We start from the raw sequence: 14,504 nt of genomic DNA, 5'->3' as shown, positions 1-14,504 counted from the left end.
AGCTTCCGTTGCTCCAGACTGTATGACAGGAAGCATTTATATTTCACTCGCGATCAGAGCTTCCGTTGCTCCAGACTGTATGACGGGAAGCATTTATATTTCACTCGTGATCAGAGCTTCCGTTGCTCCAGACTGTATGACGGGAAGCATTTATATTTCACTCGTGATCAGAGCTTCCGTTGCTCCAGACTGTACGACGGAAGCATTTATGTTTTCCCTCATGATCAGAGCTTCCGTTGCTCCAGACTGTATGACGGAAGGCATTTATATTTCACTCATGATCAGAGCTTCCGTTGCTCCAGACTGTATGACGGAAGCATTTATGATCAGAGCTTCCGTTGCTCCAGACTGTATGACGGAAGCATTTATGATCAGAGCTTCCGTTGCTCCAGACTGTATGACGGAAGCATTTATGATCAGAGCTTCCGTTGCTCCAGACTGTATGACGGAAGCATTTATGATCAGAGCTTCCGTTGCTCCAGACTGTATGACGGAAGCATTTATGATCAGAGCTTCCGTTGCTCCAGACTGTATGACGGAAGCATCTATGATCAGAGCTTCCGTTGCTCCAGACTGTATGGCGGAAGCATTTATGATCAGAGCTTCCGTTGCTCCAGACCGTATGACGGAAAAGCATTTGAAAATGGCGAGAGAGGCAGCAGTCTGGCAACGCGAGACTACAGTTTCAGGGTCAAATCAACACTCGTACTACTTCTTCCTCACGGAAAAGAGCCGATTTACAAGCTCACATCGTGTCACGACCCAACGCGCTGTGAACTTGTAGATCGGCTAGTTTCCGATGTGCGTACGATACTGTATATATACAAAGTAGAAAGGAAAAAAAAGGTGGAAACTCTCCAAAACATCATAATGCCAAAAATAACCAAGTAGTACACTGTCTTGAGGATGGCTATCATTTATTCACACACACACACACACACACACACACACACACACACACACAAAATGTCACGACCTCAAGCTACATAACCCGTGTCCTGAAATAGACAAGACCCCCCCCCCACAGCGTGGTGTGTGTGTGTGTGTGTGTGTGCTTGAGCTAACATAACATTAGAGGAAAAAGCTACTCTGTCATTAGAGAGAGAGAGAGAGAGAGAGAGAGAGAGAGAGAGAGAGAGTTAGAGAGACACAGTACAGGAAGTCAAAACAAAATGTTCAAGTCCAGTTGCAGAGTCGGGGAAGATTCCTGTGAGTGTGTGTGTTTGCACGTGCGTGTGTGCACGTGCACGTGTGTGTGTGTGTGTGTGTGAGAGAGTCTTTTCCTCGTGGTTTCATGTCGGCGGTTTCATGTGGGTGAGCCTCACTGCTTTTTCCCGCTCAAACTGTCGATGGTCAACACGCTCCAGGAAGTTCTTACGCTCCACGTACCTAAAGGTGCGCGCGCGCACACACACACACACACGCACACGCACACGCACGCACACACACACACACACACACACGAGAGAGAGAGAGAGAGAGAGAGGAGGCAGCTTTATCATCGAGTAACACAACATAATATTATACAAACTGAGCCAGAGAACCGAGCCATCCGATGGTGGGTTTTAAAGTCATCGTGAAAATGTAGTGCAAATCTTGGAATATATATATATTCTTTCAGAGCGAACGTTTTGAACTCAAATCTTTGCTTCTGGGGTGGAGGTCCCCTGTGGAACTACATATTTTCAGATGGGGGTTCGGCGGCGGCCAATTACATAGAATCTTGGGGGTTCTTGACATGAAAATGTTTGAGAACGACTGGACATAAAAACATGGGGGTTTTTTCCGTCAGGATTTAGAAGATATTTAGTAGAATCGTTCCCAGGTCTGAATGGGTTATTAATATTGAGTTTCGCTGTAGTTCCAGGTCAGTGAAAACAAGGTAGTGGTACGGTACGGTACGGTACAGTACAGTACAGTACAGTACAGTACAGTACAGTACAGTACAGTACAGTACATACATCCACATGGACACACACACACACACACTTTTCCCCACCGCAAACAAACAGGCAAACTCCCGCCGTTCCCACTTCAACACAGGAAGCAGTTACACAAGCTATCCTGTGTACACAGAGAGAGAGAGAGAGAGAGAGAGAGAGAGAGAAGCCAGTGTGTGCTGAGATTTCTCTCTATTCTGTCTGTCCGTGTGTGTAACTTTGGCTCAGCTCATAGTCTATAGTGATCACGTGATAACTCGGTGGGTTTTGGGGAGTAAAGGCCGGATTAGGCTGAACATCGTTATCAGCGCTGTTTTTTTTTTAAAGTGAGCTAGTGTTGAAATGGCCAATTATGTATCCTGCTTTTTTTTCCCCCTTCCCCCTTCAACGCGAGTGCACTCTGTACACCGAGGCTGGCACACAGTGTGGCGACGAAAGCTCTAGGCTATAGGGTCTGGAGCTATAGGAGGTGATGAAAGCTCTAGGCTAGGGTCTGGAGCTAGGAGGTGATGAAAGCTCTAGGCTAGGGTCTGGAGCTAGGAGGTGATGAAAGCTCTAGGCTAGGGTCTGGAGCTAGGGGGTGATGAAAGCTCTAGGCTAGGGTCTGGAGCTAGGAGCTGCATGGTGATGAAAGCTCTAGGCTATAGAGCCTGGAGCTAGGAGCTACGTGGTGATGAAAGCTCTAGGCTAGGGTCTGGAGCTAGGGGCTACATCAGGTGATGAAAGCTCTAGGCTAGGGTCTGGAGCTAGGAGGTGATGAAAGCTCTAGGCTAGGGTCTGGAGCTAGGAGCTACGTGGTGATGAAAGCTCTAGGCTAGGGTCTGGAGCTAGGGGCTACATCAGGTGATGAAAGCTCTAGGCTAGGGTCTGGAGCTAGGGGCTACGTGGTGATGAAAGCTCTAGGCTAGGGTCTGGAGCTAGGGGCTACATCAGGTGATGAAAGCTCTAGGCTAGGGTCTGGAGCTAGGAGCTACACCAGGTGATGAAAGCTCTAGGCTAGGGTCTGGAGGTAGGGGCTACGTGGTGATGAAAGCTCTAGGCTAGGGTCTGGAGCATAGGGGCTACATCAGGTGATGAAAAACTGACAGTTTTTTTTAATGTCAGTGCTGCTCAACCTTTTTCATGTCAAGGAAACGCCAGAATTATCTCTATTGGGCCACGGACCCCCCCCCCCCCCACATCTCAAAATATGTGAGAAGCCAATATTTCAGTTAAAAACATTCGCTCTGAAAGAATATATATACAGTATATTCAAAGATTTGCGCCACCTTTTCACGACTTTAAAAAAAAAATAGCAGACCTATACGAGCTCATAGCGTGCCACTCGGTGGCGCGCTATGAAAGGGCTTAAATGAAAGGACTGAATCCCTGGTTCCTTCCAAAATGACCCCTCCCTTCATCATCCAAGCCCCTCCCGTTGAGACATTAATGTCACCCCGTACTGTCTGCCTTCTCTCTCTCCCCCCCCCCTCTCTCTCTCTCTTCCTCTCTCTCTCTCTCTCCCCCCCTCTCTCTTCCTCTCTCTCTCTCTCTCTCCAAACATGAAGCAGATATTTAGCCTGTCCTCCAGTCTGTAACTTGTAAAAAGAAAAAAAAAACCCATGGCCAACCCTCTAATTTCAACGGCTATATCGGATTGCTCTCTCCACTGTCTGTGGTGATGTGTGTGTGTGTGTGTGTGTGTGTGTGTGTGAGAGAAACGTGAGAGAGATGTGACTATATCTTTGTATAATACCACAAGAGTGTGTGTGTGTGTGTGTGTGTGTGCGTGCGCGCGTGCGTTCTTGCGAGCAGTGTCACTTTTGTCAGGCATGCAAACAGGCCCAAGGTGAAAAAGGTGACAGTGTGCGGGGCCAACGCTGTGCCGCGGGCAAAACCGCGGCGCAAATCTTTTAAGCGTTTATCGGTACTAAACCCACTTTGGGGGGGGGGGAGGGGGGTGTCATGGGGGACAGTATATACTACACTGTACTGTACTAGCCCTCCTCCCGGCCTGTGTGTCTGTGTGTTAGGCTGTGCAACAGTGACACTTGGTGGTGAACAAATGCTATAACGCTATGTTTCGTGCTCGGACACAGCCAGGGACCCAGGGACACAGCCAGGGACAGACCCAGTGACACAGGGGCAGCCAGGGACAGACCCAGTGACACAGGGACAGCCAGGGACAGACCCAGTGACACAGGGACACAGCCAGGGACACATCCAGGGACAGACCCAGTGACACAGGGACAGCCAGGGACAGACCCAGTGACACAGGGACAGCCAGGGACAGACCCAGTGACACAGCCAGGGACACATCCAGGGACAGACCCAGTGACACAGGGACAGCCAGGGACAGACCCAGTGACACAGGGACAGCCAGGGACAGACCCAGTGACACAGCCAGGGACACAGCCAGGGACAGCCAGGGACAGACCCAGTGACACAGGGACACAGCCAGGGACAGACCCAGTGACACAGGGACAGCCAGGGACAGACCCAGTGACACAGGGACACAGCCAGGGACACAGCCAGGGACAGCCAGGGACAGACCCAGTGACACAGGGACACAGCCAGGGACAGACCCAGTGACACAGGGACAGCGAGGGACAGACCCAGTGACACAGGGACAGCCAGGGACAGACCCAGTGACACAGGGACACAGCCAGGGACACAGCCAGGGACAGACCCAGTGACACAGGGACACAGCCAGGGACACAGCCAGGGACAGCCAGGGACAGACCCAGTGACACAGGGACAGCCAGGGACAGACCTAGTGACACAGGGACAGCCAGGGACAGACCTAGTGACACAGGGACAGCCAGGGACAGACCCAATGACACAGTGACACAGCCAGGGACAGACCCAGTGACACAGGCACACAGCCAGGAACAGACCCAGTGACACAGGGACACAGGGACACCGCCAGGGACACAGGGACCCAGCCAGGGACAGACACAGGGACACATACTGTAGCTGTCTATAGTGTGGTTGAGTGGCTGCACCACTCAAAAATGACAGATGATTATTTACTAAATCAGTACAAATCTAGTCAGTATTGAGCAAGATGTTAACATTCATGTCCTGATAGTCATAGAACAATTAATTTACTCCAACAGGAGCACTAGCCCCTCGAGGAGCACTAGCCCCTCCTATATTCAGTAGATTTGTGTCCTAAATGCCATTGACAATGAATGAATTGTCATATATCGGCTATTTTTGTCCTACACAATCCTACACATTCATTGTCACAAAAATGACAATGAATGGATGATGTATGATGATAAGGGTCACTTCACACAGGTGTGATTTAAAGAAAGAAACTGGTCCAGCACTCACACTCCCATCTCAAAATCCCTTACAGTTACACTCTTCACATCATGTAAAATAGAAAATTATATTCACTGGCAAAATAATGAATTATAATACAAATAAAATGTTTTGGGATGGTTTAGTCAACAGGGTCAGTTTACTTCATTATTTTAGCCTTAGTCAATTTAAGACATGTAGAGTAACATCCTCTCCTTATTCAACAGTTGAGCTGCATGTTTTCGTTTTTAATATATCCATTTAGTATAAGCCCTGGCACGCACGCACACACACACACACACACACACACACACACACACACACACACACACACACACACACACACACACACACACACACACACACACACACACACACACACACACACACACACACACACACACACACACACACACACACACACACACACACACACACACGCGCGCGCGCGCGCGCGCGCGCGCGCGTGCTTTATTTATTTACTCATACGCATGCATGCACACACACGAGCACACAGACAGACACACACACACACACACACACAGCGAGAGAAACTGACGCCGGCGCGTCTACACCACAGACAGTATAACGCAAAGTGCTAACGTTGCTAATGCTAACTGTAGCAGCTAAACTAATGGATCGACTGGCGAGTCACAGACAGTGTGTCAAAATTCATGCCGAGTCCACACAAACAGGTTTTTTTTCCGCGGAGCGACCAGCGGCTGCGCACATCATGCCGCCCAGATGCAAGCAGAAATATCGCTCAGAATCATTAGTGACTCACGAGAGTAGTCTGTCAGATAATTCTCCGGGCAGCGAGCTCGGGCTCCACAGACCCCCTCACCCCCCCCAAACATTTTTTTAACGGATTTGCATGAATCACACAGGTCCTATATTTGGGATAAAAACGGCGATTTTCGCCGAAAAGCTACACTTTTGCATGTCTGTTTTGTTGACTAAAACTACCGGCATGACAACAAAATGTTTGCCGACGAACCACTGACGGAAATACATAAAAACTAGACTCAGATCTCAGGGAGGGGCTCGTGGAGAAGAGATCCAAGTATAAGAACTGAAATCATTTCGACGTTCGGTTGGCGCTCTGGTGTGAAAATAGCCGATCTACAAGTATACAAGCTCACAACGTGTTGCAGTTTCATTGAGTCCCGCAGGGGGTCCCCAGCTAAATGATACGTTTGGAAACCAAATGGACCCTCATGGGGTCTGTAACTCTGAGTGTAAAAATTGTAGTTACATTAACACTCCGGTGGTGAGCTGACCACCGGAGCAGAAATAACGTTGAGCGGTGGTGAGTAACATTCTTTTACAATATAAATCGGGGGTCCCAGTGATAGAAATGCCATTAAATTGGGGGGTCTGGTGGGGGAGAGGAGAGCAGACTTAAGTGTCCCATAGGCCCATGAAGGCCCCCAGTGAGGCTCTCCACCGTTGAAGCGCTGCAGGGCCCCTTAGTGGTAAGAGGAGGTACTGCAGGCGGACACCCGTGAATTCATGACGAGGTGCAGCTGGGCTGGCTTTTTTAACATTGAGCGCTCGGTTGCACTTCCAGCATTTTGACCACCAAAAATGTGACGGTCAAAATGCGGAAGTATATCGACAGTTCCTGTCGATTTGATCCAATGAAAGCCAATGAAACTGGTCAGATGACCAATGATAATATCCAATGAAATCAAAACGAACTGTAATGTAGCACACAAAGCCCAGGAAAAGTGTGGATACTCGCCGCATATAGGCTAGTCTCCCATTGGCTTAAAAGAGGCCAGCCAATCATCTCTACATCTCTCTACTAGAGAGCCCGTGACTATAGACCGGAAAGTCTGATCGCTGATTGATCGGCTCTGCAAGCCGATGAAACAAATATTATTCAAAAAGCACTAAACTTAATCACAGAGTTGTGTGTGTGTGTGAGCGAGCCGCGTGAATGAGAGACGCCGAGAGGGAGACCCACGGGGGGGCGAGAGGGGGGGCCGCCGTGAGCTCATTACCATGTGACACCACCTCATGTATATGACAGCATGTCTGCCTGCTTATCTCTCTCTCTGTGTGTGTGTTGCATGTGCACGCGTGTGTGTGTGTGTGTAACTGCATGATGCACGTTCGTGCGTGTGTGTGACTGCATGATGCACATGCGTGTGTGTGTGTGACTGCATGGTGCACGTGCGTGTGTGTGTGTGTGTGTGTTTGTGACTGCATGATGAACGCGCGTGTGTGTGACTGCATGATGCATGTGTGTGTGTGACTGCATGTTACACGTTCGTGTGTGTGTGTGACTGCATGATGCATGTGTGTGTGACTGCATGTTGCACGTTCGTGTGTGTGTGTGACTGCATGGTGCACGTTCGTGTGTGTGTGTGTGACTGCATGTTGCACGCGTGTGTGTGTGACTGCATGATGCACGTGCGTGTGTGTGACTGCATGGTGCACGTTCGTGTGTGTGACTGCATGGTGCACGTTCGTGTGTGTGTGTGACTGCATGATGCACGTGCGTGTGTGTGACTGCATGGTGCACGTTCGTGTGTGTGTGTGACTGCATGATGCACATGTGTGTGTGTGACTGCATGGTGCACGTTCGTGTGTGTGTGTGACTGCATGATGCACGTGTGTGTGTGTGACTGCATGGTGCACGTTCGTGTGTGTGTGTGACTGCATGATGCACATGTGTGTGTGTGACTGCATGGTGCACGTTCGTGTGTGTGTGTGACTGCATGATGCACGTGTGTGTGTGTGACTGCATGGTGCACGTTCGTGTGTGTGTGTGACTGCATGATGCACATGTGTGTGTGTGACTGCATGGTGCACGTTCGTGTGTGTGTGTGACTGCATGATGCACGTGTGTGTGTGACTGCATGTTGCACGTGCCTGTGTGTGACTGCATGATGCACGTGTGTGTGTGTGTGTGTGTGTGTGTGACTGCATGATGCACATGCGTGTGTGTGTGACTGCATGATGCACGTGTGTGTGTGCGTGTGTGTGTGTGTGTGTGTGTCTGCATGATGCATGCGTGTGTGTGGCTGCATTATGCACATGCGCGCGAGTGCGTGTGTGTGTGCACTTGAACGCCAGAGAGCCCATTGTTGTGCGTGGGTGTTATTGGGAGTCTACACAACTGAGCGACTTGGCGTGACTTTGAGATCGTGCCTTTTTACTACGCGTGCGTGTGTGTGTGTGTGTGTGCGTGCATTGTTGCTAGTTAATGGGCTGAGTGTGCGGCCTTGAGTTGCCCCTGGTAACCGAATGATGATGTCATGCTTAATTAGCATCCTCAGGAGAGGGTGAAATTATTCTCCCCCCCATCTATCTCTCTCTCTCTCTCTAATCCCTGTCAACTCTTTTCCTCCTCTCCTCTCCTCTCCTCTCCTCTCCTCTCCATCCTAAAGTCACCCTCCCCCCACACACACTTCTCATTTTCCGGCATTAGGAGCAGGTTTTGAAATCCTCCTCTCTCTCTCTCTCTCTTCCGCTCTCAGCGAGGGGGATAAGTGACAACTCCTCGTCTCCTCTCCTCTCCATCCCTCCTTATCTCCATTTCTCTCTCTCTCTCTCTCTCTCTCTCTCTCTCTCTCTCTTCTCTGTATATCACTTCTCTCACCAGCAGCACTTCACTTCAACTCCTCCTCCTCACACCCCTTCCAACCAACACCTCCCAACACTTGGATCCATGTTCCACTCTGGCTCTCTTCCTCTCCCCCCCCCCCCCCCCCCCCTCTCTCTCTCTCTCTCTCTCTCTCTCTCTCTCTCGGCAGCCGTATGTAAATCTTTCCCGCTCGGATACACAGTATGTGTCACGATGGAATCATAGAGACGGATTTGAAATCAACATTATTACTTAACCCATTCTGACCCGAGATCAGATTCTAAAAAAAAATGTCTTCTATATACAATCCTGACAGTTTTCTGATAAAAAGCCATGTTTCCGTGTGTCAGTCGCTCTTCGATTTTTCAAAAATAGCAGGCGCGCTATAACGAAGCTTTGTAGATCTGCTATTTTTCAACAGCTAAAGCATAGCATAATGCTAACACCAAAAGGGGTTCCCCGCCCCCAAAATGGGCTAAAGCACAGTAAGCCAACGAGATGGTCTCAGGTTATAGCGGGTATCATTTTTTTTGTGAGAATAGTTTATTTGCAATTTCGTATTGAAGTTAATGTTTTTTTATTAGGTCTGTAATGTCTTAGTGTTTTTGCAACTTTCCGTTAGTAGTTGAGTCGGGCATAATTGATCTGTGCAGGGATCTGCTTTATAGCTATAGTGTCAATTGAGAACAGGTGTTGAGTATATAGGCCTGTATAACGAGCCAGGGGTCACAGTGACTTTATTTTCTGTAGTGACTGACATGGCAGTTACAAGTTTGGTTCTCAGTGGAAAAGACAGCACTGAGGACATTCTGTAGAAGACATTATTTAGAATCTGACGGCCGGTGTGTGTCTCTCTCTTACCCCCCTTTCCCTCGGTTGTGGATGGCCAGCTCGTCCGTGATGCCCTCCTCCGACTTGAAGGCGTCCCAGTCCATCTTGGACTTCTCCAACGTGCTCATCTTCTGCTTCTTGCCTCCGAGGCGGCTCAGCAGGCCGGACATACCCGCCGCCATGGGCCGCTTGTTGTTGGCGCTGGAACACAGAGAGAGAGAGAGAGAGAGAGAGAGACAGAGACAGAGAGAGATTTATTATTTATTATTGTGCATGCGAGATGGAGTCACTCTGAAGAGGTGGGGTTTTTCAGACTATACGGCGGAGGATTGGCGAGCGAGGTCTGCCGTTCCGAATGCAACGGGAAGTTCGTTCCGTGGTTTCGGAGCAAGAAGGGGCCTCTCCACACACACGGCAGTACCACGGGGTGTTACCACTACCACCACCACCACTAGGGGTGCAACGGTTTTCAACCGAAAACCGAACCGTTCGGTTCCACATACACGGTTCAATGCGCTCTAATGAACCGCGCTATTTCGGTTTGCATTAATTAATTTATTACAGCTGCGAAGAATGTATTTCTCGGTCACACACTGGCCTACTTAGAAGTCTAGCACTCTATCGGTCACACACCGTCCTACTAAGAAGTCTAGCACTCTTTCGGTCACAGAAGTGTAGCACTCTGTCGGCCCACCCCCTACACACACACACACACACAGAGAGAGAGACGGCATGATGAGGAGAATCCAGCACTCGTCTTTAAACGTCGTTCTTGGAATAATTATTGATCGTCATACACAGAGACACACACAGCGGAGTAACCTCGCGCCAACAGGCTTCTAAGCACGGTCGTTGTAAGTTTGTTCAGATCTGATTCTGCATCTGCACTCGCTGTTTGAGTGCTAATTAAGAGGGAGAGTGAGAGCAAAAACAACCCGCAGCAGGACATTCATTCCGTCAGAAAAGTACCAACAAAATACTCCCATGTCCAATCCATGACTGTAGATAGAAGCCCTTCTTCTAATAATATAAGCATAATATCCTTAAATCCTCATGTAGACTTATTGTAAACTTTTGTAGGCTATTTTTCTGAGACACGACGCATTCACTGTGAATGACTCCCCTCCCAGGAGACACTCTCCTCTCCTCTTTCCTGCATGTGCTTAATGCCCCGTGTGAGCGCATAGGTGCATTTATTTCCCCTTAAAAATAATGATGAGGCACATTAAAATAGCAATATAAGGTTTTTTTCCCCCTTTAAAATAATGAAAAGGCAGAAATGCCTAATAAAATAATATATGCTAAAAAAAGAGAAGAAAAGAAAATGCTATAAATAAACTTTTTTGAGTGGTGCAAGCCACTGCCTGGCTGGCTGGCTGGGTATGAGCATGAAAACAGCGTGGTTGTTTTTCACCACCTGTGCACAACCTAACACACACGCACATTATTAACTGTATATATGATGATTTCGTGTGTGCCAGTACAGTGACACTAGTACAGTACAGTACAGTAGAGGGTACAGTAGGGCGCGTTCCTGGGGGTCACTTCACAAGGGGGTATTTTTTTTTACTGTACCGAAACCGAACCGAAACCGTGGCCCCCATACCGAGGTTCGAACCGAACCGTGGTCTAACTGAACCGTTGCACCCCTAACCACCACCAGCAAAACACGGAGAGATGGATTGGATTGGATGTTGTGAAATATTTGGTTAATGATCCTGTTTAATGTGGTGTTCTACGCCATTGGCCGGCACTACAAGGATCTGCTAACGCAATGTACCATTATACAATGCGCAGACGCGCGCAGCGCGCACACACACACACACACACACACACACACACACACACACACACACACACACACACACACACACACACACACACACACACACACACACACACACACACACACACACACACACACACACACACACACACACACACACACACACACACACACACACACACACACAAGCTCTCCAGACGCTGTATGTCATATGGTGACATGTATCCTCGTCTACGACGGAACAACATTTTAAACTATTTGTTTAAAACCTTCGTAAGGAAACAGTCTTTTTTTCCCCCCTCGACAGAGAGGCTACTACTGTAGCATAGCCTGCCAGTGAACAGTGAAAACAAACAGTTTTGACTAAAATGCAAGTCAAACTGGGGGGGGGGTCCTTGAAATTAAACGGGTTGAGAATTAGTGTCAATTTGGGGGTCCTTGACATGAAAAAGGTTCGGAAACCACTGCGTTATAGCCGACAGCGCCCCCTGGAGGTGAATTCTGAGGGAATTACGGACCGGCTCCAGTTGGTTATATACACATGTGTTCTCTTGACGTTCAGACGTTACAGACCCTCTAAGGGTTTTCCTAACTATATCATTCCCCCTGGACCTCCGTCCGTCCGTCCGTCGAGGACCCGCTACCCCCCCCCCCCCCCCCCCCCCCCTCCCCCTGGGGGTCCCCGGACCCCCCGCGCGTTGGGAGCCAGTGACCTTTGAAATATAGCATGGCAATCCCAGGGTTTGTGCAACAGCTGTGAAACCTACCCTGTTCCCACCACACTGAAGACTAAACAGAGAGAGAGAGAGAGCGAGAGAGAGAGAGAGCGAGAGAGAGGTGCCGCGATACGAGCTTGTAGATCTGCTATTTTTTTTTATCGTGGAAATGTGGCGCAAATCTTTTAATTATATTATATTCTTTCCGAGCTAACATTTTTAAGTCATATCTTTGCTTCTATATGGGGGAGGTCCCCTGGAACAACATATTTTCAGATGGCGGTCAGCAGGCCAAATACTGTACATACAGTACATAATTCTAGGGGTTATTGACATGGACATGTTTGAGAGCCACCGATATGAAAAACTGTCGTGATTTTAGAAGACATTTTGTAGCATCCTGAACGGGTTAAAAGGAGAATTCCATGCTAGAAGGCTTCCTTACCTTTCTTTGTAGTTGTTACGTCCCCCACCAAAGAGGTCCAGGTGTTATTTTGTGCAAAAGCGCAAAATTGGCTATTTCCCCCTACCAGTAGCCCTTAATGAATTGCATTGAATTGACATGGGGTGTTGTGCTAATTTGCTTATTTCCATCTTATTGTATATATCCTCTCTTCATAATGTAAATAGTATCCCAAGCGGCACACTTTACTACTTATTTTGATGGAAATAATCAAATTAGCACAAAAACCCAACCCCCCATTGAAGGCTTATATTAGGGGAAATAGAAAATAATGCACTTTTGCACAAAACAACACCTGGACCTCTTTGGTGGGGGACGTAATAACAACTACAAATAAAAAGTAAGAAAACCTTCTAAACTCACCTGGATTAAACCATTAGAAACAAGCATCTGTGTCATTTTAGATTGTTTTATAATGTTGGCTATATTGCTCTACCCGTTCAAGACATATCAAATACTGTAGATAACGGTAGTGGGTCGCATGACACCGAGACTGCAGTTCAAAACATTTATTTCACTTTTTTGAACAGGGGGACAAACGTTTCGGCTCATCCAGCCTTCATCGGTGTGGAGAGTGACTGAACGTATATACAGTAGGTTCCTTTGAACCCCTTTTGGTGTTTTTTTAAGCATTATGTTTTGCTTTAGCTGTTGAAAAATAGCAGATCTACAAGCTCATAGCGCGGCACCGAGTGCTATTTTTGAAAGAATCGTGAAAATGTGGTGCAAATCTTTGAATATATATTCTTTCAGAGCGAACGTTTTTAACTCAAATCTTCACACACACACACACACACACACACACACACACACACACACACACACACACACACACACACACACACACACACACACACACACACACACACACACACCTGAGAGTGACCCGCTGGGTCTCGTGTTCTATATTTATACCCAGAGACGCTCGTCTCTGCATGTCGCCGTCTGTGTTTGCCCAAAAAAAGCCATCTGTCCTGAACAACATGTACTGTACTGTACTGTACTGTACTGTACTGTACTGTACTGTACTGTACTGTACCTCTGAAATAAAATCACTACACAGTTTAATTGCCCATTAGTTCCCGCTTTCTGGCCCCAATTCATCTCTGAATATTCCTGTAGCGAATATTACTGTAAACTATAGCGTTTTCAGGGCCATTCTGACCTGAGATCAGATTCTAAAAATGTCTTCTACATCCTGACAGTTTTCCATTCTGACCTGAGATCAGATTGTAAAAAATGTCTTCTACGTTGGATAAAAAAAAAGAAGCAGACCTACAAGCTCGTAGCGCGCCACTCGGTGGCGCGCTACGAGCTTGTAGGTCTGCTATTTTTCAATAGCTAAAGCATATCATGACGCGGACACCGAAATGGGTTCCCGTATAGAATGGGTTAAAGCTATTGAAAAACTGCAGATCGTTGAGCGTGCGAAGGAGAGAGATGGTGACGCAGGTTGGAAAGAAAACTAAGAAAGATGGGTGAATTGGCATAGAGGGGGTTTGTGTGATTTGAGCCAGCTTTTGGTAAGTTATTTACGTCGACATTACGTCGAGAGAGAGAGAGAGAGAGAGAGAGAGAGAGAGAGAGAGAGAGAGAGAGAGAGAGAGAGAGAGAGAGAGAGAGAGAGAGAGAGAGAGAGAGAGAGAGAGAGAACTTTACACGTCAAATCATGAGAAAACTAAAAGAAAGCTATCTCACACACTGGAAAAGATCAACTCAAAACCAGGGCAAAAATGAAAAAGCTATTTACAGTAGCTTTATACACAGAGAATACACAGTAGCAGAATACTTAGAGCACAGTATAACTGACCCAAAACTATAAGGCAAACATTAACTCGATATAGACTATAGTGAACACAGTCTTGCGATTGCTTTTGGAAATGCT

General features: G+C 47.8%; 1 protein-coding gene across 1 annotated transcript in view; it reads right to left on the bottom strand.

Annotated features, from left to right (window-relative positions):
* Nucleotides 1–715: 715 nt before the first annotated feature.
* cfdp1 (craniofacial development protein 1) overlaps nt 716–14,504 on the bottom strand; it is a 51,084-nt gene continuing 37,295 nt past the window's right edge. Inside the window, exons 7-8 of the mRNA XM_080761203.1 lie at nt 9,685–9,855; nt 716–1,389 (exon numbers count right to left, since the gene is read on the bottom strand). Coding sequence (XP_080617329.1) covers nt 1,293–1,389; nt 9,685–9,855 — 268 coding nt within the window. The 3' untranslated portion in view covers nt 716–1,292. The remainder of the gene's footprint in view (nt 1,390–9,684; nt 9,856–14,504) is intronic.

This window comes from Protomyctophum bolini (assembly GCF_963924005.1).
Source record: "Protomyctophum bolini genome assembly, chromosome: 4".
In the NCBI taxonomy this organism is placed as follows: Eukaryota; Metazoa; Chordata; class Actinopteri; order Myctophiformes; family Myctophidae; genus Protomyctophum; species Protomyctophum bolini.
The sequence above is the reverse complement of the archived record's forward strand: the minus strand, read 5'-3'. Positions and strand labels throughout refer to the sequence as shown.